Source organism: Canis lupus, chromosome 8 (genome assembly GCF_003254725.2).
Source record: "Canis lupus dingo isolate Sandy chromosome 8, ASM325472v2, whole genome shotgun sequence".
Taxonomy (NCBI): domain Eukaryota; kingdom Metazoa; phylum Chordata; class Mammalia; order Carnivora; family Canidae; genus Canis; species Canis lupus.
Window position 1 is genome coordinate 35,608,145 of NC_064250.1, and position 27,992 is coordinate 35,636,136.

At 35.9% G+C, this 27,992-nt stretch overlaps 1 protein-coding gene across 6 annotated transcripts in view; it reads right to left on the bottom strand.

Annotated features, from left to right (window-relative positions):
- C8H14orf39 (chromosome 8 C14orf39 homolog) overlaps nucleotides 1–23,697 on the bottom strand; it is a 55,757-nt gene extending 32,060 nt beyond the window's left edge. Inside the window, exons 1-8 of one of the 6 annotated variants that reach the window (XM_035719789.2) lie at nucleotides 23,518–23,697; nucleotides 22,584–22,640; nucleotides 22,433–22,489; nucleotides 18,841–18,967; nucleotides 14,025–14,114; nucleotides 2,802–2,989; nucleotides 2,667–2,709; nucleotides 248–368 (exon numbers count right to left, since the gene is read on the bottom strand). In XM_035719789.2, the coding sequence (XP_035575682.1) occupies nucleotides 248–368; nucleotides 2,667–2,709; nucleotides 2,802–2,989; nucleotides 14,025–14,114; nucleotides 18,841–18,967; nucleotides 22,433–22,489; nucleotides 22,584–22,632 (675 nt within the window). In that variant the 5' untranslated portion in view covers nucleotides 22,633–22,640; nucleotides 23,518–23,697. Of the gene's footprint in view, nucleotides 1–247; nucleotides 369–2,666; nucleotides 2,710–2,801; nucleotides 2,990–14,024; nucleotides 14,115–18,840; nucleotides 18,968–22,432; nucleotides 22,490–22,583; nucleotides 22,641–23,135; nucleotides 23,294–23,517 lie in introns of those variants that run through there. The other 5 variants (XM_025443243.3, XM_025443247.3, XM_025443246.3 and 2 more) reach the window with 5 other exon arrangements.
- Nucleotides 23,698–27,992: the final 4,295 nt, after the last annotated feature.

The following is a 27,992-nucleotide window of genomic DNA, read 5'->3' on the forward strand; positions in this document are numbered from 1 at the left end:
TCATGATCCCAGGATCCTAGGATGGAGTCTCGACCCCCACTAAGCAGGGAGTCCACTTCTCCCTCTGCTCCTCCCCGTGCTCATGCTTCCTCTCTCTTTCTCTCAAATAAATAAATAAAATCTTTTTTAAAAAAAAGTCTTTCTCCATACTTAGGCTCTTTAGAAACAGCTCTTCTAAGACTGTTGACTAACAGCATTATACTTATACATTAATACATACACTAGAAACATATTTAAAAATATATACCTGGTTTAAATAATTAATTTCTATTTCCACTTCATCTACTTCTTTCTTCAATTCAGATGAACTTTTGGAAAAATTGCTGGCATGTTTAAGAATATCTTGTGTTTTACATCTCACATTAACACTTTCATGTTAAGGAATTTTGTTATGGGAGTAAATTTTATATTTATAATACATGTACCATATCAGAAATAGTTAATATTATGTAACATTATATATATGTTCCATGTAAGCAATAAGCAACAATAACAGTACCTGAAAATAGAGATAAAGCTAACATAAACATTTTGCTGACAAAGATAATTTATTGCTTACCTATGTTATATATTGAGCAAATTATATGTTATATATTGAGCAAACATTTCATCTAAAATATGTTAGAATTTTTTCTTTCACTTAAATAATTATAGGTGGTTTTTTTGCTTTTGTTTTTTTACCCAAGTTCATCATGTCATTTGGCATGATTAATAATAATCAATTCAGATCCAAATTTAAATTCTTGTGTTTCCATTATTTCTTTATTCCAAAGCCAATATTTATTTTAATCCACCTGGGGTGCCTGCATGGCTCAGTCAGTTGGGTGTCTGACTCTTGATTTTGGTTCAGGTCCTCATCTTCGGGTCATGGAACCAAGCCCCACAGTGGGGCTCCATGTTCAGCAGGGAGTCTGCTTGAAATTTTCTCTCTCCCTTTGCCCCTCCTGTTCACACACACGCATATGCTCTCTCTAAAATAATAAATATATCTTTAAAAAATATAAATAAATAAATAGCTAGATAGATAGATAAAATAAAAATCCAGTGAAAAATTAGTGAAAGGGAATAAAGGGAAAGGAGAGAAAATGAGTGAAAATATCAGTGAGGGTGACAAAACATGAGAGACACCTAACTCTGGGAAATGAACAAGAGGTAGTGGAAAGGGAGGTGGGTGGGGGGTTGGGGTGACTAGGTGATGGGCACTGAGGGGAGGCACTTGGCAGGATGAGCACTGGGTGTTATGCTATATGTTGGCAAATTGAACTCCAATTTAATAAATAAATAAATAAATAAATAAATAAATAAATAAATATCCACCCAATTTCCTTTTTCTTGCTCTGTAAGGTTCATCAGTGCAGCCTGCAGGGCTTAAAAGACAGCTAGATCTTCCATCTGGTCTTTCTGCATGGACTGGATTTATACCCAATTTTAAGTAGAGAATTTCTCACCTATTAACAGACATCTTGCATGGTTATTAACTACTACAATTTCCTAAGTTACTCTACAAACCATCAAGGAGAAATTAAAAATTAATAGAATAGTAGTAGTGAACTAAGAACTCCAGAGAAAACCTGTCTATTTAAGGCAGAATATTTCCTACTCTGTCTTAAAACACATAATATATATGCTAGAATGTAATGAATATCATTTTAATGCTATATTATTATAAAAAGTATACATAAAATTTTTACATAGACATTTAAATCCTAATGTTCAATTCTCCCTACCTCCATCACCTCTTCTTGTTTCTTACATAATCTTATATTTTATCCCTTCCTACATCAAACTTCCTAACCTCCTGCTATACTTCGTGTATCAACCAATTTCTGTCTCTTCCCATTGAGAAATTACAACACAGATAGGCAGCAAATGAACAACTAAAAACAGGGTAAACTAAAATCTAAACGTGAAGAGAACAAAGAGCTAAGGAGTTAAAAGGATAATTTACGATAAAGCAAGGTAGAATGCAGGGATAAAGAAGTCTTAGTACAAACAGTGGAGTTATAATCTGATAGGAAAGCATATGAAGGATTGTAGAGGTTGGAAGAGGATTAAAGTTCTAAGTTCATCATCAGGGAAAATCTCCTGGACAAACAGATGAGACTTAGACCAATTAAGAATTACTTAATCAGTGACAATGCCACTGTATTAGAAATATTTGTTTACATGTCTGTCTCCCCTACTAAATGTGAGCCCTTTGCAAGAAAGTTCTGTATCTTTTTGAGCATTGCCTGGCACAATATCCAATGAATTACTATAGGTGAGTAGATAATTGTGACTCACCTTATCACCTTCCATCCTAACAAATAATAACTCAACTGATTTAACTGGAATTCTTTCTTTGGTAAGTCAGACCAAGATGACTTTTTCATTGGTTTTTTTTGCTAAGATACAACACTTAGATACATATACCACTTTATGCTCATTAGAATTGCTTGCTTCTGATCACATGCACATGTATGAAAACTAACCTCAAATGACCTTCAAAGTAACGTGTAAGTTTTTTTAATTAAACAAAAAACTCGCAAATTGAACTCCAATAAAATATATATATAATAAAAAAACTCCAAATCCATTTGATTCTTACAAGGGAAATACAATAACAATTAAAATACAGAAATAATATTTATCTAACAAAATTATAGGTAGAAATACTTTGTGGATACATATGTAATGTCCATTTAGTAAGTGATGGAAAAGGAGCAGGCACTGAAAAACAAAATCATACGTTAGTCTGATTCATTATTTTTTCATTACGAAGATATCATTATTTAAACAATGTATAACAAAAATGTTAATACCTAGAAATTCCATAAAGATAGTTTCATTCATTTTTAGTTGTTCAGTACAAGCCAACACTCTATTTTGAATTTCTTCATGTTCTCTTTTCTTCTTATAATATTCATGTGAAAGGGGTGTTTCTGAGTATTTTAATTGATACTGCTTCAAAACATCTTTATACTGACATATATAACCATGGTACATTTTTCTGTTAAAATTAAAAGAAATAATGTCAATATAACAAGAATATATCTAAAAACTTTCTAAGTATCACCTGTTAAAGTCTAGTAAGTTAAGCATAAAAGGCAAGCCAAATACCAACTTATCCCTATTCCCTCAATACTGTCTGCCCTTGGGCAGCCCTGGTGGCTCAGCGGTTTAGCGCTGCTTCAGCCATGGCCTGATCCTGGAGACCCGGAATCAAGTCCCATGTCAGGCTCCCTGCATGGAACCTGCTTCTCCCTCTGCCTGTGTCTCTGCCTCTCTCTCTCTCTTTCTCTCTCTGTGTCTCTCATGAATAAATAAAATATTTAAAAAAAAATACTGTCTGCCCTTCAAATTTTCCTAAACTCTATTACATTTTTCAACTGTCTAGTCTTTCTCTTCATTACCGGAGTGATTCATTCCTTAATCCTCTTCAATTTAACTTTTACTCTCACCATTGCAAAGAAACTACCCTTCCCAAGATCACCAATGATCTAATTGTCTAACTCAGTGATCTTTATATTACTCATCCTAATTGACATTGCAGAACCTACATTTTTTAAGTTTTTATTTAGATTCCAGTTAGTTAACATACAGTGTAATACTAGTTTCAGATATAAAATATAATTATTCCATTCATCACCCAGCCTCACAACAAGTGGACTTCTTAATTCCTGTCACCTATTTAACCCATCCTTCCACCTACCTCTCCTCTGGTAGTCATCAGTTTGTTTTCTATAGTTAAGAGTCTGTTTCTCAGGTTGCCTCCCTCTCTCTTTTTCCCCCCTTTGTTATTTGTTTCTTAAATTCCACATATATGTGAAATTATATGGTATTTGTCTTTCTGGGTTTTTTTGTGTTTTTTTTTTTTATTTTGCTTAACATAATATTCTCTAGCTCCATCCATGTCATTGCAAGTGGCAAGATTTCATTCTTTTTATGTCTGAGTAATATTCCATTGTATATAGGTACTATATATTCTTTATCCATTCATCAATTGATGGATACTTGAGCTGTTTCCATAATTTGGTTATTGTAGATGATACTACTATAAACATTGGGGTACATGTGTCCCTTTGAATTACTATTTTTTCATTCTTTGGGCAAATACTTAGTAGTGCAATTGCTGGATCATAGAGGAGTTCTATTTCTAACTTTTTGAGGAACCTCCATACTGTTTTCCAGAGTAGCAGCACAATCTAGCATTTCTACCAACAGTGCAGGAGAGTTTCCCTTCTCCACACCCTTGCCAACACATGGTTGTTTCTTGTGTTGCTGATACTTGGAACTTTATCAAAATAAAAAGCTTTTGCACAGCAAAGGAAACAGTAAACTAAAAGGCAACCTATGGAATGGGAGAAGATATTTGCAAATGACGTATTTGATAAAGGGTTAGTACCCATAATGTATAAAGAACTTATAAAAGTCAACATCCAAAAATGAATAATTCAATTAAAAATGGGCAGAACACATGAATAGACATTTTTCCAAAGAAGATATACAGAGAGCCAACAGATACATGAAAAGATGCTCAACATTACTCATCATCAGGGAAACACAAATTAGAACTACAATGAGAACATGGTTCTTCCAATGACTTCCTGATCTCTATCCTCCTGGAGTTTTCAGTTTCTACTCTCCTCAGTTCAGCTATCTCTATAACTATGTCTTTTAAGTCTTCAATTCTCTAAGCTGGCATTTTAACAGAAGATCATGTTTTATGTATTAGAACTCTGGGTTCATAATCATTATTACACACTCCATTAATTATTTTATGAAGAAAATTACAGCAGTTTGGAGGCACTCCTCCAGTCCAACTCACATAGAGATAGGTGGTCACCTATTTGGGCACAAGTCTTGAGTGGCAGAGTTAATTCTTGCAAAAGGATATTAATTCTTCCATCTCATTTTTTTGCTAATCCTCACCTACAGGGCCAAATCTAACCTGCCACCTTTGTATGGCCCGTGAGCTAAAAATAATCTTTGAATTTTAAAATTATTGAAAAAGTCATCATAATATTTCATGACACATCAAAATTATATGAAATTCAAGCTATAATATCCACAAATAAAAGTTTTATTAGAACACATTCATTTACATATTATCTAAAGTTGTCCTTGCATTACAACAGCAGGTTAAGTATCAACAGAGACTATATAACAAGTAGCCTAAAATTATTAAATATTTACTATCTGGCCTTTTATTTTAAAAATAAGTTTGCCAATCCTAATCTACAACAATGAGAACGTTCAATCCAGGTTCATTATAGCAAATATATTATTAGATCCTTTTACTCAATTTTTGTCAAATACTTAGTTTTAAGAACTACTCATTGAAAATTTTCTAAAAATATATATAGTCCTTATGCTCCTAATAATTCTATAAGTTTTCTAAATCAAGACATACTATATGGGGGAAATTTATTTAAAGATACTAAAATGATGATCTCATCTTAGTAGATGAGAAAACAAGAATAGTTTTCATAAATGCTTGTATACTGAGGGAAAAAAATAAGGATAACAACATTGTACTGGTCAGCAGATCTGAATCTTCTGAACGTTTTGATTTCTTAATATATGAAAAACTTTTAACTTAATAACTCTGTCTCCTTTTCAAAATAAAGCAGTTGAGCCCAAAACAAACTCCTATTCCTCTAAATGTGTATTTGCTAATTAATCTCTCACTTCTTGGGGAATTGGTCCAGGGAAGAAGGAAATACCTATTAGAAAACTGAGTCTGAGTCACCAGTTTCTATATTCATGCCCACTTTCTTATACGCTCCATACAGGGACTTTAGCAGACACCAGCAGAGCCAAGTCATGATTCAGGAAGAACCGTGACTATCTCATCTGTTACCAACAATACTAGTCTTCATGAATGTCTAGAATGGAAGATTAGGGGAAACAAGAAGAAAATTACAGCAGTTTGGAGGCACTCCTCCAGTCCAACTCAGGTAGAGATAGGCGGTCACCTATTTGGGCACAAGTCTTAAGTGGGACTTTCAAATTATTGAAAAAGTCATCATAATATTTCATGACACATCAAAATTATATGAAATTCATTACTATTACTTTAGTCCCTACCTTCTCTTAAGACTCATTTTTAAATATAAAGGGCATTGTAGTCTAGATTTTACATGTTTGTTTTTAATTAAAATACAAAAAACTGGAGTGATGTCAGCAAAATGACAGAATAAAACATCCCTCATGTACTGCACATCAAAAATAATTATTTAACATCCATCCATGGACAAAAGTGGGGGGGGGGGAGCTTTTGGATCCAGATAGAAGACTGAAGCCCTAGTGTAGTCCAACACTAAGGAGAGTCATTTTGAGAAAGCAGGCTCACATCCTGGTGGCTAACTCACTGACTGTGGTCCTGGCTACAGACCTGGAAATAGTTTAATACCCCCTGAGAACTTAGCTACAGCCCCATTTGGTTCTGGGTCTATTACTAGCACCATTCACTAAAGGACCCAGAAGAAGTCATGCCTATCCATGTGTCAGTTAATAGGCATACATACTCTGGTCCAGCTATAGATCCTGAAGTGACCCATGAACCAGCTCCAGTCCCTGTGGCTGCAATCTGGGAGCCCCTGGAGGTTAGCCTGCCAAACTCATTCAGACCATAGATTCAGAAATGGCCCTGTAACTGGGGTCCAGCCCAATCCAGCCACAGTCACCAAAGAATCCTGCTGGCACAGAGACCCAGCAGGAGACACTCCTATCTGTGCCGCTGAAGATCCTGAAAGCGCCTTATACTTGGTTCCAACCCCCTCAGAGCCACAGTTTGCCAGCAGTACTGAGAAACTAGTTCCCAGTGGGAGACACTCCTATCTGCACCCTAATAGATTCTAAAGAACCATATACTTGGGTATACTCCAGGTCCCTCATAGCTAAAAGCCACCAGCAGAACTGCCAGCCTTAGAACCCAGAAATAGGTACTCCTATATGTACCCCTGGAGATCCTAAAAGGGCCCTATACTTGGCTCCAGTCCCCCAAATACAGTCAGGGAATACTCCAGCCTACCCAGGGAACTGGTGGCAGACATGCCCATCTGTGCCTTCAGAACCAGGACTACCGACCTCAGTCTTCGTTGTAGAACCTGAAACATCTCTGAGGCTCAGTTCTAGCCCTTCCTGGCCACAGTTTAGAGCCAGTTCTGACCACCCGCAGATCCATCCAGTGATCAGGCAAGAGCTCTACCAGGTTCTTAGTGGGAGCCATATGAGTCCTGCTGACTGGGGATCAACTGTGGAACCTGAAGCAGACCTTTGTCCCAAGTGCTATCCAACTTAATGAAGTACTGGAAGCAGTTACACTCACCCAGGGACCAGGAAGGATCATACCTGCCTGAGTCCCTCATAATAAGCACACCAACCATGGATCCCAATGTAGACAAAGTGACTGCCTCAAAACCAACTCTAACTCAGCATGACTGCAAGTCTAGGGATAATCTCATCAGTCTAAGAAACCAACAGGAAAAGGTCTTTACCTGCCAAAACCAATCTGTAAAGACTGAAAGAGCTTTTTGTTCATTCAAGTATAAAGACACTAATGCAAAGCTACACAGATCACAAAATACCAGGAAAATATGAAACCACTCAGGAAAGTAATAAAGCTTTAGTAACTAACCCCAAAGGAATAGGGATCTACTATTTACCTCCAAAGAACTCAAATAATCATTTTTCAAGAAAGAGAAATAAGGACATCTCCAGACAGACAAAAGCTCAGAGAATTCATTACCACTTGAGCTGCCTTACAGGAAATTTTTAAAGGAATTTTTCAAGTTGAAATGACAAAGGCCACATGAAAACACATAAAAGTATAAAATTCACTGGTAAAAGTGAACATATAGTCAAACTCAGAATACTATACTACTGTATTAATGACTTGCAAATCACTTTTATCTCTAGTATATAAGCTAAAAAACAATAATATTAAAAAATAGATATAGTTACAATAATTTATTAATGGATACACAGTATAAAAGATATAAAGTGGGGCGCCTGGCTGGTTCAGTGAGTGGAGTGTCTGACTCTTGATCTTGGGATCCTGAGTTTGAGCCCCATGTTGGAGGTAGAGATTACCTTTAAAAATGTATTAAACAATAAAAGGAACTTTTTAATTAATTAATTAATTAATTAATAAACCACCTATATAACCCCTATTCTTTAAAAAAATAAAGACGTAAGTAGTATAAAATTTGGGGAGGGGAAGTGAAAGTGTAGAGTCTTTATATGCATTGAAGGTAAGTTGTATCAGCTTAAAATAGTGTTACATTTGTAAATGTTTTATGTTAGCATCATAGTAACCACAGAGAACAAACCTATAGTAGATACACAAAAGATAAAGAGAAAGGAATTAAAGCATACCACTATGAAAAACAAATCACAAAGAAAGATAACAAGAGAGGAAGACAGAAACCATTTTAAAAACTTAGAAAACTATTAACTAAATGGCAATAATAATTATTTATCAATAATTACTTTAGGGGTACCTAGGTGGGTCAGCTGGTTGAGTGCCCAACTCTTGATTTCAGCTCAGGTTATGATCTCAGGTTATGTGGGATCAAGCCCCACATCAAGCTCCATGCTCAGCATGGAGTCTACTTGAGATTCTCTCCCTTTGCCCCTCCCTCTGCCCCAAAGTCTCACATTCTCACACTCTCTCTCTCAAATAATACATCTTCTAAAAAACAATTACTTTAAACATAAGCAGACTAAATTCAAAAGGTACAGAGCTTAATGGATTTAAAAAACAAGATTGAAGGTGCCTGGGTGACTGAGTTGGTTAAGCCTCTGCCTTGGCTCAGGTCATGATCCCAGCATCCTGGGATCAAGTTCCACATTGGGCTCTCTGCTCAGCAGGAAGCCTGCTTCTCCCTCTCCTTCTGCCTGCTGCTCCCCCTGCTTGTGTTCTCTCTCTGTGTGTGTCAAATAAATAAATTTTAAAAATAAAAGAAGTAAATAAAATAAAATATTAAAAATAAATAAATTTTTTAAAAAAATAAAATAAAAAACAAGATCTAACAATATGCCATCTATGAGAAATTCACTTTAGCTTTAAGGACACACAAAGGCTGAAAGTGAAGGAATGGAAAAAGATATTTCATGCAAATGACAACCAAAGGAGAGAATAAGTGGTTATACTTATGCCAGGTAAAAGAGACATTAGTCAAAATCAATCATAAGACAAAGAAAATCTCTATAAAATGATAAAAAGATCATTCACCAGTAAGATATAACAATTGAAAATATATGCACAACCCAACACTAAAGCACTTGAATATTTAAAACAAATATTAACATAACATAACATTAACATAACTGAAGATAAGAACAATAATGGTCAAGGACTTCAATACCCCATTTTCAATACTTAGAAGATCATCCAGACAGAGTAAGGAAACAGTATATCTGAATAACAACACTATAGACAAAATAGACCTAACAATCACATATAAAACATTCAATCTAACATTCCATCTAACAACACCAAAACATATATTCCTCTTAAGCACACATGGGATATTCTCTAGGAGAGATCATATCTTGGGTCACAAAGCCACCTTAATAAACTTAAGGAGACTGAAATAATATCAAGTATCTTTTCTGACCATAATGATATAGGACTACAAATCAACAGCAGAAGGAAAATGAAAAATTCACAAATATGTGGAAATTAATCAAGACACTCCCAATCAGTGCTGGGTCAAAGAAGAAATCAAAAGTATCTGGAGACAAACGAAAATGAAAATGCAATACATCAGAACCTAGGGGATGCAGCAAAAGTTGGTCTAAAAGGGAAATTTATAGCAATAAATGCTTACATTAAGAAAAAAGAAAGACCTGGGATGCCTGGGTGGCTCAGTGGTTGAACGTCTGCCTTTGGTCAGAGCGTGATCCCAGGTTCAGGGATCGAGTCCCACATCAGGCTCCCTGCAGAAAGCCTGCTTCTCCCTCTGCCTATGTTTCTGCTTCTCTCTGTGTGTCTCTCAAGAATAAATGAGTAAAATCTTAAAAAAAAAAAAAAAAAGGAAAAGAAAAGAAAAAAGAAAGACCTCAAATAAACAAACTAACTTTATACCTCAAGGAATTAGAAAAGGAAGAACAATCTAAGCCTGAAGATGGCAGAAGGAAAGAAGTAACACAGATTAGAGCAGAAATAAATGAAATAGGGAAGAGGAAGACAACAGAAAAAAATCAATGATAGAAAGAGTTGGGTTTTTGAAAAGATTAACACATTTGCAAACCCTTAGCTAGACTAACCAAGAAAAAAGAGAGAGGGACTCAAATAAGCAAAATTATAAATGAAAGAGGAACTATTACACCATAGAAATACAAAGAATTATATAACCGACACCACAGAAATACAAAGGATCATAAGAGACTTCTCAAACTCTTCCAAAAAGTTGAAGAGGAGGCAACACCCTCCAATTCATTTTATGAAGCCAGCATTACATTGATACCAAGGCCAAATGAGAACACCACAAGAAAAGAAAAATACAGGCCAATATTCCTGAGGAATATAGATGAAAAAATTCTCAACAAAATACTAGCAAACCAAACTCAACAGCACATTAAAAGGATCATACACAATGACAAAGTGGGATTTATCCATGGTTGCAAGAATGGTTCAACATACACAAGTCAATAAACATGATATTCCACTGTTAATAGAATAAAGGATAAACTCATATGATCCACTCAATAGATACAGAAAAAGCATCTGGCAAAACTCAACACCCTTTCATGATAAAAAATCTCAACAAATTGGGTACAGAAGGAACATACTTCAACATAATAAAGGCCATGTATGACAATTCCATAACTAACATCACAGTCAATTCTGAAGAACTAAACGCTTTTCCTCCAAAAACACCAATAAGACAAGGGTGCCACTCCCACCACTCCTAATCAAATAGGAGTGCAGTACTGGAAATCTTAACTACAGCAATTAGTCAAGAAAAAGAAAAAAAGTCATCCAAGTAGGAAAGGAAGAAGTAAAATGGTCTCTGTTTGCAAAATGACATGATCTTACACATAAAAAACTCCACCCAAAAAACTGTTAGAACTAATCAACAAATTCAGTAAAATTTCACACTACAAAATCAACATACAAAAATCACTATACACTAACAATGAACTATCTGAAAGAAAATAAAACAGTTCCATTTCTAATAGCATCAAAAATAATCAAATACTTAGTAAATTAAATCCAGGAGGTGAAAGATCTGTTCACTAAAAACTGTAAGACATTGATTGAAGAAATTGAAGAAGACACAAATAAATGGAAAGATATTCTGTGTTCATGGATCAATATATAATAAACTCATATAAGTTAATAGCAAAAGGCTAATTCATATTTAAAATGGGCAGAGGATCTGAACATTTTTCCAAAGACATACAAATGATCAAAAAGTTCATGAAAAGATGATCAACATCACTAACCATCAGAGAAATGCAAATCAAAACCACAATGAGATGTCACCTTACACCTGTCAGAATGACTAGTAACAAAAAGACAAGACATAATAATTATTGGTAAGGATGTGGAAAAAAAAGAATCCGTGTGCACTTATTGGTGGCAATGTACATTGCTGCAACCCTATAGAAAATAGTATGGAGATTCCTCAAAAAATTAAAAATAGAAATGATCCCAAAATACTCTATGATCCAGTAATTCTACTACTGGGTATTCATCCAAAAAAATAAAACTACTAATTCAAAAATACACATGCACCCGTATGTTTACAGTTGAATTGTTTAACAATAGCCAAGATAAGATATGCAAGCAACCCAAGTGTCCATCAATAGATGAATGGATAAAGAAGTGAGATATATATACACACACACACACACACACATACTATAGATGATATATATATCATCCATATATATATATGAAATGGAATATTACTCAGCCACAAAAAGAATAAGGTCTTGTCATTTGCAACAACATAGATGAACCTAAAGGGTACTAATGTGAGTGGAATAAGTCACAGAGAGAAAGGAAAATACATTATTTCACTTACATGTGAAATCTAAAAACAAACAAAACAAAAAGCCAGACTCTTAAATACAGAAAAAAAAACTAGTGGTTGCCAGGATAGGGGCAGCAGGGGAGGTGGAATACATGAAAGAGATTAAGAGGTTTAAACTTAAAAAAAAAAAAAAAAAAAAAAAAAGAGGTTTAAACTTCCAGTCATAAAATAAATGAGAAGGTACCTGGGTGGCTCAGTGAGGTAAGTGTCCAACTCTTGGTTTTGGCTCAGGTCATGATCTCTGGGGTTATGGGATCCCAAGCCCTACATCGACCTCCACACTTAGCAGGAAATCTGCTTGAAATTCTCTCTCCCCCTCTCACTTTGCCCCTCTCCCTGCTTGTGAGTGCTCTCTAAGCTAAATAAAGAAATCTTTTAAAAATATTGTCAAATCATTAAGTTGTATTACCAGAAAATAGTATAACATTGTACATCAATTATTCTTCAGTAATAACTTTTTTTAATGTGTATATAGGGACACCTGGGCTGGGTCAGTCAGGAGAACATGTGACTCAATTTCACAATCATGAGTTCAAGCCTCACATTGGGCACTGAGTTTCAACCCTTTAAAAAATAATAATAATAAAATGAATCTTATGCATGCAATGGAATATTATCCAGTCATAAAATAGAACTGCTCCCATCTTCAACACCATGGATGGACCTTGAGAGTACTAAGCTGACTAAATAAGAGAAAAACAAATATGGTATGATCCTACTCATATGTAAAATTTTTAAAAAGCCAAATCATAGAAACAAAGAGTAGAATGGTGGCTGCCAGGGGCCAGGAGTAGAGGAAATAAGGAGGTGTTACTCAAAGGATGCAAACTTCCAGTTATAAGGTGAATTAAGTTCTGGGGATTTAATATACGGTATGGTAAATATAACAATACTGCATTATATATTTAAAAATTACTAAGAGTAAATCTTAAATGTTCTTACTACAAAAAAAATAGTACTTATACAAGGTGACAGATGTGCTACCTTCCTAACCTTATTGTGACAGTTTAAATTATATACATGTATCAAACCATCATGTTTGTACCTCTCAAACTTAAACAATGTTATGTCAGTTATATTTCAATAAAGCTGGGAGGAAAAGTAGTAAAAAATAAAAATAAAGTATAAAAAGATAACAAAAATATAAAAAATATTAAAAAATCAGGGCACCTGTGTAGCTCAGTTGGTTAAGCATCTGCCTTTGGCTCAGGTCATGATCCCAGGACTGGATCCCACATGGGGCTCCCCACTCAGCAGGGAGTCTGCTTATCCCTCTGTCCCTCATCCTGCTTGTGCTCTCTCTCTCTCTCTCTCTCTCTTATATATATATGTTGTGTGTGTGTGTGTGTGTGTGTGTGTGTGTATATATAAAACTATGCTCTTGTCCAATTATATTAAAAATGAAAACACTTAAATTTTTAAATTAAGTGAAATTATAATGCTATATATGTGTTCAAAGTCTCTCACCTTGTTCCATTATATTCACTAATTATATTTAGTCCTCAAAATGAGGTTATTTTATACATTATTAAAATAAACCTATACAACGGGTCTCTACATTAGAATATAACACCCCACTACATAAGCTCTCTGAAAAAAAGAAGTTTCATATAGAATCCCCTTCAAAAGTCAATACTCCAAATTTTTCATAAGCTAATTCTATAGCTAACTATTCCCCCAGATGTTTACCTCTAACAATTCAATTATAAAAACCATTAATCAAAGCACTCTTGTATAATAATTGCTACTGATAAATTGTTTTTTTCTAAGGACACATCTAAACATATTCAGAGTTTGGTAGAACTTTATAACAAATAAGTAGGCCTCCAATGGCACCCAAAGAGTCCAAAGCACTGTGTTTACTTAGAAACAAAAACAAAAAGAACCTCTCCTAATATACAAAGTTTCTGCATTTTTTTAAGCAACATTTTTACTAAGCATATCCTATCAGTACTAAATTATAGAACTGATAACTTAATATATGTATTGTACTTGTCTTTTTCAATAGTTTCTTGATAAACAGCAAATTGGTCCTGCATATAGTCTTCATGCTTATGAAAAACATCACATGTTGGCTTCCAGCTATGGAAAAAAAAAATAATGTAATTAGAATCTCAGAATGATAAGTTGTAAGAGATAATAAAAATGAATTTAACCATTTAGAAATAAATGAATCTTTCTCTTCCTAGAGAAAATAAGCTTATATCAAAAAAATATTCCTACCCCCCATCACCACCACTACCATCATTCAGGCAATCATAATACACTCAAGGAAAAATATCCATTAATTTTTACATAAAACCCATTGTGGAACCATGACTAAGGCAGGAGCAAATGTTACATGGCTGGACTGTGTATTGCTCCAGCATTTCTAGAAGATACTGTGCAACACTCCACCATCGGGCTTCTCTTCCATCATACTTCTAAGATCTTGGCTAAGAAATTCTTTTGGAGTTAAGGATTCAAAGAACAGGGGTTAAAGAGAAGCTTTTTTTTTTTCTTTTGAAACTTAGTCAGGTTGCTATACCCTCCTGAACTAGAAAGAAAGAAACTAGACCAAAATAATTTATAAAAGCAGAGGCTAAGAATAAAATGAATAGCTATCTTATATATTTTTTGTCTTATTACAAGACTTAAAAAATGTTACCAGTATGGAAAAATCTAAAATTTGCATACACCATGTCAGCTTCCATTCTAAGTGTTGTTCAACTATTTTCTCTCTTTTTTCTAATGTCTTAATATTCTTTTCAGATTCAAAACAATCACATGCCCACTCTGGAAGCACAGAAAAGTATATGTAAGAAAATAACCATTATCCATTATTCTCAACACTGAATAATTACTATCATTGTTTAAATTATTTCCAAATTATTATAAAGTATATATTTATTATCTTTTTTTAAAGACTTATTTATATCTTTGAGAGAGAGAGAATAGTGGGGAAAGGGGCAAAGGGAGAGAGTCTCAAGCAGACTCTCCGCTGAGTGTGGAGTCCTATGCAGGGCTGGATCTCACCACCCTATCACAAGCTGAGCCAAAACCAACAGTCAGAGGCTTAACTGACTGTGCCACTCAGGCATCCCTATATTTTACATCTTTGAGATGATATTCATATACATAACAACGTATGCTCCTTTATCACCCTTTAAATTATACACATTTTCCTTGTCACTAAGAATTCACTGTTAATAAATACATCATGTTCCATAACTGTTCTAACTATTCCCACTTTGTTGGCCATTTTTGCTTTATCTGTCTTTCTATTATAAATAGAACTTTTATTTACATGTTTGTCTGAATTTCCAATCATTTCCTTAGAAATCATTTCCCCAAAATGGAATAAGGTCAAAGGTTATACATTACACATATTCTGAGTATTTTAAAAATTCCATAAGAAATACATGTTCCTTAAAAAGGTATTTCCTGTAAGCATTTTGACATACATATTCCTAGATTATTTCTACTATATATATACAATTAGTTAATTGGGCTCATACTATGAATGCTGTTTCATTGCTTTGCTTACTTCGTAATACACATCTTTCCATATTAATAGAAAGTTAACATCTTTCCATATCAATAAATATACACTTATAATTTTATTGGCTACCTACTGTTAATTCATATGCATATACCAAAATTCATTTAACCCATCACCTAATGTTGAACATTAGATCTTTCCAATGTTTTCCCATCATAAAAAAAGGTTGAAATAGGGATGCCTGTGTGGCTCAGTGACTGAGCGTCTGCCTTTGGCTCAGGGCGTGATCCAGAGTCCTGGGATCAAGTTCTGAATCAAGCTCCCCATGGGGAGGCTGCTTCTCCCTCTACCTATGTCTCTACCTCTCTCTGTTCTCTCATGAGTAAATAAATAAAATCTTTAAAAAGTTTGAAATAAACACCTTATTGTACAGTATTGTGCCTAATTATTTCCTTATGAAAAATTCTCAGAAATGGAAACTTTTAATCAAAAGTCAGGCTTATTTTTAAAGCTTTTTAAAAATACACTGATGGGTCATCTAAAAGGTTTATACCAGTGTACATTACTATAGTGTACAAGAGAAGTGATTTTCTTATTCCCTGGTCAACACAGGATATTGTGTTTCTTTAAATTTCTGCAAAACTTAAAGGCAAAAAAAATAGCATTTTATTGTTGCTTTAATTTGGATGTCTGATTAACAGTAAGATTGCGCATTTGTTCACATATTTATTAGACATATGTTTCTTCATTTTGGTATTTACTTATTTTCCACAAGTACTTTGTATTTTTAAAAATTAGCACTTACTTGATACTTTTCCTACCCTATCCTTTTGCCTTTTGTATCATTTGAGGGCATTTCTCTTTTTAATTTGTGTGTAATCATATTTATCCATTGTTTCCTTTTATTTTCTACTTTTTTAAAAAAGATTTCATTTATTTATTCACGATAGACATAGAGAGAGAGAGAGGCAGAGGGAGAAGCAGGCTCCATGCAGGGAGCCCAACGCGGGACTCAATCCCGGGACTTCAGGATCACGCCCTGGGCCAAAGGCAGGAGCTAAACCACTGAGCCACCCAGGGATCTCCCTATTTTCTACTTTTGATGTTACACTTACAAAGGCCTTCTACTCTCCGAGATTATACAGCCACTTATATTTCTTCTAGTACTTTTATGAATTCATATTCCACATTTATATCTCTTAACCAGTATGCTGAAATCATGAATTAGAGGTATATCATGGTATTAAAATCCTACTAATTGTCCTCAGAACCGGGCAGCCCCAGTGGCGCAGCGGTTTAGCGCCGCCTGCAGCCCAGGGCGTGATCCTGGAGACCCTGGATCGAGTCCCCACGTCAGGCTCTCTGTATGATGCCTGCTTCTCCCTCTGCCTGTGTCTCTGCCTCTCTCTGTCTCTATGAATAAATAAATAAAACCTTTTTAAAAAAAATTGTCCTCAGAACCCAGCAGAGATTAAACGTATGAAGTACATTATATCTTGGACACAGCAGGTTCTAAAAGGAAACTATTTTTCCCACGACCACTGCAGCTAGTTGAGGGAAACCACTGGTAAAATGTCCTACAATAAAGCTTAAATCAAAATAAAAGAGAAAGTTCAACAATATGTTTTGTTGATCAGATTGGCAAATAATTTAAACATAATTCCAGGGGATCCCTGGGTGGCTCAGCGGTTTGGCACCTGCCTTCAGCCCAGGGTGTGATCCTGGAGTCCCGGGATCAAGTCCCATGTCAGGCTCCCTGCATGGAGCCTGCTTCTCCCTCTGCCTGTATCTCTGCCTCTCTGTGTGTGTGTGTCTCTCTTGAATAAATAAATAAAATCTTTAAAAAATAAAAAAAATTAAAAAATAAACATAATTCCAGTGTTGGCAAGGGCATGAGGAAACAGGAACGCTCATACACTGTTGGCCAAAGTATGAATTAATATAATCCTTTTGTGGAGAGAAGTTTGGCATTATCTATCAAATGTTTAAATATGCATACTCTCTGATCTAACAACCACACTTCTAGACTCATTATACAGCAACAGGTCTATAAATGTGGAAGGATACCTGTACAGGTTGTTCATAAGAGGGAAAAACTGGAAACCGAACTGTCTATAATAGGAGAATGATTAAATTTAAAATAAACCAAGACTATATCCTATGGAGTTGTTAAAGATTGAAATCTATACATAATCATTACATGTATAGTATCATTTACAGAACATAATGTTGATTTTTTAAATAGTAAGTACAGTATGATCCCATTTTGTAAAAAGAAATACATAGATAGATGTACACATAGTTTATTTAATAATGACATTGAATTTTTATTGAAAAATGTCTGAAAAGATAGCCAGAGCCATTAAAAATGATTACCTATAGGGAAGAAGACAGGGTTGAGGTGGGAACTGCAGGCAGAAAATAACTTTTTACTCTACACATTTATATAGTTTTTAAATTTTTATTCTAGGTATGTATTATCTTTATAAAAGGGAAAATCAAAAAAGACATTAAAATTTTGAATAAATATTTTTAAAACAAATATGATTCTAAAGTATAGTAGTTAATACAAAGATAACGGTCTACATAAAGCACAGAAAACTAACACATTTTATTTTCTTAATATACAATAAAGTTCCATTAGTTAAGCCTCTGTTTCAAAATGTTTATGTCTTATAATAAATTTAACTACTATGTTCCAGAACCTGAAGCCATGTTGAAAGAATTCTTAACATACTGAATATTTTTACTTTGAAAAGGAACTTATTTGAGTCTAGATTCCCCTAGATAATGATCTTAAAAACTCAAAGACAGAAATCATTTCAACTGTACTGACCTAATTAATAGGAACTTTATATACTGAGCCTATATGGTTCAAAATTCTGTAGAATTCTGGAGTTGGAGCTGTATTAATTAGAGAGATCTTACAGCACTTCTACTTTTCTTTTGATTTTCCTATGATCCCTTTTTACCAAAGCATGTAGCGAAGCAATTTAAGACCTGATTATTTAATAGTACAAAACACTACTTTAAAGCAACAATGTCTTCAATTATAAATGATATAAATTATAAATAACAGAAACCTTGAATAAAGAATCTAGTGACAGGGACACCTGGGTGGCTCAGTGGTTAAGCGTCTGCCTTTGACTCAGGGCATGATCCCAGAGTCCTAGGATCAAGGCCCACATCGGGCTTCCTGCATAGAGCCTGCTTCTCCCACTGCCTGTGTCTCTGCCTCTCTCTGTGTGTCTCTCATGAATAAATAAATAAAATCTTTTTAAAAACCTACTAACAATTACTGAAAGTTACTTTCTTTCAAATACTCACTTACTACAGTTGTCTTTGATCTCCTTACTATGTTTACAGTAATGACCAATTTCCTCATCTGTTGTATTTATAGTTTCATGTATCTTACAAATAGTTGCCTTGTTTTCTTTAATATCTTCAAAGCATTCTGGAAAGGAGAAATGTTTATTTTCTTAAGGTAGAAATCATAAACTCAAAATTAACAAATACAGAGGAAAAAGGGGTATAGCAACTGACCTAAAAGGAGGAGAATTAGAGAAAGGAGAAGAAATGAGGACTGAGATGGGAAGACCCAATACTAAAAAGCACAGAACCAGAACCAGGCTTGCTCCTAGATCCAGAAGCAAAGGATTTGTGTTTGGGACAGAAGAGAAGTACATCTGAAACTAATAGTATACTAGAAATTAACTGACTGGAATTTAAATAAAAACTTAAAAAAGAAAGAAATGTCCCTGTTCCTTATCTTTAACATAAGAGAGCTAGATTAAGTGACATCTAAGATCAATGGCATCTTATGACAGTATGAGTTCATGTAAATGTTTAGTCTCATTTAGCTGATCTTGGTTTTGACAAATATAAAATTTGTCTTCATTGATTCCATGTCAACTAATTATTAAATGCACCTTCAACTCACTTATTTCTTTGTTACTAGGGAATAAATACAAAAATGCAATTTCTTAAAGATTAAAATAAAGCCTTAACACTACATTCTTTTTTGTTGCAGAATGTTAACCAAATTCTACATTTTCAGAACTGTTAAGAAATTAATAATGACATCTAAAAGATTTATTTTTATTCACTTATTTAAATTCAATTAGTTAACATATACTGTATCATTAGTTTCAGAAGTAGAGTTGTTATTCGTCCATGTTTGTACCCTCCTAAACGACCATCATCCAGTTATCCAACTCCCCAGCCACCTCTCCTCTAGCAACCCTCAGTTTGTTTCCTATTCTTAAGAATCTCTTATAGTTTTCCTCCCTCTCTAATTTCATATTTTTTCCCTCTCTTCCCCTATGATCATCTCTTTTGCTTCCTAAATTCCACATATGAGTGAAACCATATAATTGTCTTTGTCCAACTGCCTTATTTCACTCAGCATAATACCCTCCACTTCCATCCATATCATTGTAAATTCCATCCTTTTTGGTGGCTGAGTAATATTCATATATATATACATATATATTTATGCATATATATGCATATATCTCACATCTTTTTTATGCATTCATCTATCAATGGACATCTGACTTCTTTCCATAGCTACTAGGTACTTACCACAAAGATACAAATATAGTGATCCAAAGGGGTAGCTGCACCCCAATGTTTATAGCAGCAATGTCCACAATAGCCAACTATGTCTAAAAAGATTTTTAAAATTCACTTAAATGATCCAAAAATATATAAAGAACTTATCAAACTCAACACTCAAAAAACAAAATATCTAGTTAAATAAACAGAAGACATGAACAGACATTTTTCCAAAGAAGACATACAGATGGCTAATAGTCACATGAAAAGATGTTCTACATCACTCATCATCAGGGAAATACAAATCAAAACCACAATGAGGGCAGCCCTGGTGGCGCAGCGGTTTAGCACCGCCTGCAGCCTACGGCGTAATCCTAGAGACCCTGGATGAGTCCCAGGTCAGGCTCTCTGCATGGTGCCTGCTTCTCCCTCTGCCTGTGTCTCTGCCTCTCTCTCTCTCTGTGTGTGTCTCTATGAATAAATAAATAAATCTTTAAACAAAAATTAAAAAAAAACCCACAATGAGAGATCACCTCATACCTGTCAGAATGGCTAAAATTAACAACAGATGTTGGCAAGGATATGGAGAAAGGGGAACATTCTTATAATGCTGTGGGATCGTAAACTGGTACAGCCACTCTGGAAAACAGTAAGGAGGTTTGTCAAAAAGTTCAAAATAGAACTACTCTGTGATCCAGCAATTGCACTACTAATTATTTTCCCAAAGGATACAAAAATACTGATTCGAGGGGTGCCTGGGTGGCTGTCAGCTAAGCAATGAACTCTTGGTTTTGGCTCAGGTCATAATCTCAGGGTTGTAAAATGGAGTCCTGGGTCAGGCTCTGTGCTGGGTGTGGAGCTTGCTTAGGATTCTCTTTCTCTCTCACTCTGCAACCCCCTCGCCCCTGCACATTCTCTTTCTTAAAAAAAAAAAAAAATTCGAAGGGGCACATGCACCCTGATGTTTATAGCAACATTATCAACAATAGCCAAATTATGGAAAGAGCCCAAATGCCCATCCATTGATGAATGGATAAAGATATGGTGTAGGGGCACCTGGATATAGTCAGTTGGGCATCTGACTCTTGGTTTCACCTCAGGTCTTGATGTCCATGTTGTGTGATTGAGCCCCCCAAACAGCTCCATGCTCAGTGTGGAGTCTGCTTGAGATTCTCTCTCCCTCTCCCTCTAACCCTCTCACTCATGCTGTCTCTCAAATAAATAAATAAATCCTAGGGATCCCTGGGTGGCACAGCGGTTTGGCACCTGCCTTTGGCCCAGGGCGCGGTCCTGGAGACCCGGGATCGAATCCCACATCGGGCTCCCGGTGCATGGAGCCTGCTTCTCCCTCTGCCTGTGTCTCTGCCTCTCTCTCTCTCTCACTGTGTGCCTATCATAAATAAATAAAAGTTTAAAAAATAAATAAATAAATAAATCCTAAAAAAAAAAAAAGATGTGGTGTATATATGCAATGGAATATTACTCAGCCATTAAAAAGAATGAAATCTTGCCACTTGCAATGACACGTATGCAGCTAGGGAGTATTATCCTAAATAAAATAAGTCAGTCAGAGAAAAACAAATACTTTATGATTTCATTCACATGTAGAATTTAAGAAACAAAACAAATGAACACACAGGAAAAAAAGAGAGAAGCAAACCACAAAACAGACTCTTAACAATAGAGAACCAAGGCTTGCTAGAGGGAGGTAGGTGGGGGAAATGGGTTAAATCAGTGATTGGTATTAAGGAGGATGCTGGGGATGAACACTGAGTGTTGCATGTAAGTAATGAATCACTAAATCCTACACCTTAAACTAATATTACACTGCATGTTGACTAACTGGAATTTAAATAAAAACTTGAAACTACAAAAAAAATAAATTTAGAAATAAAATCAATGGACGCCCAGGTAGCTCAGCGATTGAGTGTCTGCCTTCGAGTCCCGCATCCGGCGTCTTGCAGGAAGCCTGCTTCTCCCTCTGCCTGTATCTCTGTGTCTCTCATGAATAAATAAATAAAATCTTTAAAAAAATTTAAAAAGAAATAAAATCAAAAAATTCACTCGTTTGAAATAACCTGTTATTTGAGAAAAATAACGTATTTTCAACTGTGCTTAATTAAGTCATTATGTCTGCTTAAAGCAAAATTCTTCAATGCAAAATCATTGAAGGATGAATACAGAAATTTAGTACTGAAAAGCTGTAATTAGGGCAAACAGCTTAGTATTAGTCACTATATAGAACTGGCACAAAAGTTAAAATGCCAACTATAAGTTATCCTAAACAAGGCAGATGTTTATTGTCTTATATACCATAAAAAATTTAAAAAACAGAATAACTTTATCATGCAAAAAGACTTACTATTAATTCGTTGAATCATATCTCCTTTGGTACTTATATCTTGCTCATACTGGAAAACTAAAAAAAAACAGTAATTATTTTGTGACTTCATTGTTAAAATGTTAAATGATAATACAAATAATTACCTATTTCTTTTTCATTTTATACCTACCAAATTCTAGCAAAAGTCTGTCCAAACTGACAAAGAGGCTGTCATTCATCTTGAATACTGTATTTAAAAAAAGAAAAAGAATTGTTAAGGATTTTCTGAAGTCATATACAAAATAGCATATATTCGTTCGGTAACAACCTTTTTAACCAGGCATTATTACAGAAAAATGTGGGGGGAGCAAGCAGTGAGGAGGCGCGAGACCCCTTCAGCCCAGGACTGGGCACAGCCCTAGTAAGGCACTTAGTGAATAACTTGCGGAAACTCGCTGCAGGACTGAAACATCTGGGGGCGCGAGCGGGGGGAGGGGCCTCATAATCCTTCATACGGGGTATTGCAACATTTCGTTGAATTTCTGGAGTGCACAGACACCAAGACTTCTCTAGAGGATATGACCTTTAAAATGAATATTATCTCTGAGGATGTCCTTTCTCATTTCTCAGCGTTTGTGCTACTACGCCTTAGCAAGATCCCTAAGGAAAGTCCTTAACCGACACCAAGGTAAAAAAAAAAAAACAAGGAAGAGGGCTAATTTACACTTAACGAATTTCCCACCAAAAAATCTAAAAAGTGGAGGTTTCCACAGGACTGCCAAGCCGCGTTACAAAATACGCCCGAGGCGGGACTCGTATTACCCGTCACGCGCAGATTCGAGGAGCCGTTTTGAAGCGCGAAGTTCGCTCACGAGCCCCACCCTCGCGGCCTAGGCGCTTCCCCTCACCCGGTTCCCTCCCCGCCCTCCGGCCGCGCGGAGGCGCCCACTGCTTGGGGCGGCTCCGGGGCCGCGGGAAGGGGGAGGCCGCGCGCCCGCAAGCCCCCCACGCGACCGCTGCGCGAACTCCGGGGACGCGGCCCGTCAGCCCCTCAGACCCCTCAGACCCCTCAGGCTCGCCGGCCCAGGGACGAACTGCCGCACACAGCTCTCTTCCCCGCCCACCTCAACGGCCCCTCGGGGACCCGAACGTTCAAACCGTCCCTTCTCCGGGTCCCTCAGCTCCACTCAGGGTACCGGCGCGGCGTCCTGGACGCAGAAGCCGACACCGAAAGGAGGGCGGCCGTCCTCTTCGGCGCCACGCAGCCCCGGGAGAGCCCGCGGAGCCCGCGGCGGGAATTGCAGATCGCGCTCCGGAGCGAGATCGAACTCCCCGCGAGACCTGCGCCGCGGCCTTCGGCCTGCCTCCCCCGGCGAAGCGCGAGCCGAGCTCCCTGGAACCCCCGGAGGGGTGGGGAGGCGGGAGCCCTGACAAGAGGGACGGGGGACCCGTCAGGGATTCTCCTGTGGCCTTGAAGACAAATGCTGTTTTAAGACTATTCATTCCTCTCGTGACAGAACAGTTTAAAAAAGTGTTTTGAGAGAACGGCAATAAAAATTGGTAATTACTGTAACGTGAAAGTTAAAAAAAAAAAACTCGAAATCAATCATCGGAATTCAATTTTGCATTGAGCATTTTCAAAGCTTCTTTAAAAGCAAGCGTGGTAATTCAAACACATTTTCGTTCAACAAACATTGAGTGACTCGTTTGTGTAGTTTCAACTAAAATGCACGTTAATATTTTTTGTCGAATTGCTTAGCTTTGGATAATTTGTGCTCTTAGAATTTGTCAGCATATCCAAAGTAGAAAAGAGTGGAGAAAAAAAGTTATTTAAGCAAATTAGCCCCCAATTGTTTTAATTATTGGTATATTTCTGGTAAAGACATTTTTAATACTAAATGATCTAAATAATTGCCTCAATTCGCAACTCAAACTCACAGATTATGAAAATGAAAAAGAAATTTTCAGAGGTTTTTCTTGCTTATATACCTCAGATTATGTGTGCATAACTGACTTTATTATGTGATGTAAAGTTGCTCATTAGTATTAATGATAGTAAGCCGTCAAAACGAAGTTTGAATGATGTAAGAGATTTAACAGCTTTATTCTTATACTTGTTTATGACATCTGTTTAGGAAGGCATAAGAGCATAAATATGAAAGTTAAACTTATTTAGATTTGTTGGTACTACATTGCTATGACTGTCAAGACAATTTGGTAGGTCAAAAGAGTTGATTCAGTTCAACTTAAAAGTAGATTTTCTTATAAAAATCTGTGGAAACCTAGAAACCCCACCTTGCTGACACCTGAAAATAAATGTGTTTGCATTTAAATTCACATTATGCATATCCTGATTATTCTCACAAAAATACAACTGCATTCTACCAAAACCACTACTACGGATTCCATTCCAAAAAAATTCCTTCTGGAAAGCAATGAAAATGAAGAAGTTGATTTTGGAACTACTAGAGAGTTTGATTTTATTTTTTTAAGGATTTTATTTATTTATTTATTTAACAGAGAGCACAAGCAGGGGCAGCAGCAGGCAGAGGGAGAAGCAGGCTCCCAGGTGAGGGGCCAATCCCAGGACCCTGGGATCATGACCTGAGCCAAAGGTAGACACATAACAGACTGAGCCATCCAGGTGTCCCTACCGGAGAGTTTTAAATAACAAATTTTATTCTTCCTTCTATATTACCCCAATAAAATATACAGCACCATTTGAAAACTTACAGACCACTGACTCAGGTAAACACTTATCCTAACAAATCATTTTCTGGGAAAGTACTCCCATAAAAAATCCTTTCCTACCTATTATTAGCACCTTCCTCTTTGCTCCAGACATGCAAATCAGAAACTGAAGAAATTATTTAAACCTGCTCCCCATTCTAATTGTACTGTATTCTTTTTCTTCCTTTCACTTCTAAATCTATCCAACAGAAACACATCTCCTATTTACTATTGATTTCCACTCCTTTCCCCGTTGACTTTTTAAACTCATCTGCTATCCCCATCACATTTAGCTGCTTTATCAGATAATCAATAAAATATTTTACCCCAAATCTAATGGTCTTTTCTCAGTCTTAACCCCCCACCTTTTTTAAAAACTTCCCCATCTTTGGTCCTATGAAAAGTCTTTGCAACCCTGACTTCCAAGACACTAGTCTCTCATAGTTTTCTACCTCTCCTACCTGCAGTTCTGATTCTGCTTTCTACTTCTTTACTGTTTACCATCACTACCCAACTATGGACTCTTATCAAAGCCTTTTCTTGAACTCTGCCCTTCTCTATACTCTTTTCTTTGGATTATTCATTCTAATGACTTTAGTTATTTCTGTGCTTTAAATTCCCAAATCTGTATTTCTGGTCCTATCTTCTTATCTGAGAGTTATATAAATATTTACGTTTACATGCTTTTCCATCAATCTGGGTTCAATCTGATCCAAATTCAAAGTCATCTCTTCCTTTCCCTCTAACACATCTGTCTCAGTAGCACAGTTATCCTCCCCCAAAATCAATTACATGGAAAGTTGGTATCTTTTATGACTCATTACTCCCTTCATCTCTTGTAACTATTCACAAAGTCTTGTTGATTTTTTCTTTAATATATCCCTCATATATATCCAATCAACTTCATAAACCGTTTTTGTAGGCATACAGATATGGATTCAACTTCTGGTTCTATAATTTCTTAAGTTAAAGCATTGGGCAAGCTTCTAACCCAAGCTTAGTTTCCTCAAATATAAAATGAGAATGAGTAAGTCTAACATCTTTGTGTACCTGGCTGACTCAGTTGGTACAACAGGTAACTCTTGATCTCAGGATTGTAAATTTGAGCTTCATGTAAGGTTTAGAGATTATTTAAAAACAAAACAAAACAACAACAACAACAAAAACCTAGCATCTTGACTTCTGAGATACAGTATTTACCTGTTTTTTCTATTTCTAATAATTGATCTCTTCTTTCAGATTCATCTTCTACTTAATCACAAAATGTTATAAATTCCTTGGGCTCATTCCTAGCCCTTTCCTTATTCTGTACTCTACATTAAAGTAATTCATCCCTGCACGCAGCTTGCTCTACAACTACTATACAGATGACTCACAAATGTAAATCCCTAGCCCAGACCTCTAGTATCAATCCACATCCTTAGTGGCAAACAACAGAAGGTGATTGTAGCAGATTTAAGCAAAAACAGAATTTGTTTAAATGATATTGCCTATCACAAAATCCCCAGAATAGCTACAGAACCAGACTCAGAGGCAACCTAGCAAGGAGCAATACCTAAATTCATATCAAAGAATTGGAGGTCAAGACAACACAACCACAAAGCACTAAGGACTATAGTTTTTTCCACTACCACCAGCACAAGATGCTTCTGTTACCTCTACTACCAAAACTGCCCTACAAACTTGATCTTATTTTAACTGCCACCACTGACAGAGGAAATTCTTCCCAGGGCACACTTCTTTGTGTCACTCCCAATTCAAAATTTGGGATGGGTACATTTGATTTGGGGAAGCCTAGGCCACATGCTCCATCTCTTGTTTCCCTAAGACTGAAGGTAAAAAATATTCTCTAATTATAAGTGAATCTAAATGCTGAGAAGTAAAAAAAATAACAGAAACTTTCTATGATACCTATCCTCTGAGTTGCAGATGTAAATATCTTAATTGCCTACACAATTAGCCAAAACATAACTCATGTTTTTCCCTCCAATAATGCTGGGCCTTTTTTGTTATCTCTCTTTCCATAAATATGACCAGTGTCCATTTGTACATGCCATAAATCTAGGCATCATCATTGACAGTTTTCCTTTCATATCATCTGCCATATCTAATCTACCTCTTACATATCTTTCAAATCCATCCATTTCTCTCCATCTCAATTGCCACTATTTTAGTCCAGGTTGCCATCATTCTCTCACCTTGATTATTAGAATAGCTTCCAAACTAGTTTTGCTGTATATCTACTCTGGCCCTTTAGTCCATTCTTCATTCATCTTTCAGTGGAGTGATTTTAAATGCAAGTTTATTATTCCCTTTTTCTTTGTATCTGTCTCTGTCTCTCTGTCTCTAATACACACACACCTTAAAACACTTCAATGGCAATGACTTTCTATTATTGTTCTGAGGACCAAATTGTTATTATGGCTTGTAAGGCCCTTTATGATCCTGTCCCTATCTACCTCTGCTTCTTCATATTATACCAACTCTTATTTTCTTCCCTGGAATCCAGCTTTATAGACCTTCTTTCAGTTTTTAACATGTTCCTTTACAGACATTGTACTTGCTGGCTGCTCAGCCTGGAATGCTCTATCCTTCATTTAATAAAATCCTAACTCTTCAAATCTCTATTCAAGTATCATAGCCTCGTAATGCTCATTATAAACTCTCAGAGTTCATGTATTCATCCTTCATAGCCTTTAACATGGTTATAATTCTACATTATGTAATTATTATATAAATATCTCTCTCATCCATTATATTTTAGATTTCCTAAGAACAGGCCCCATCCCCTCTGTTACCCCTCCCCCAATACACAAACACTTTGATAGCCACAAAGAATAATCCCAATTCAATTCACATGCAATTATAA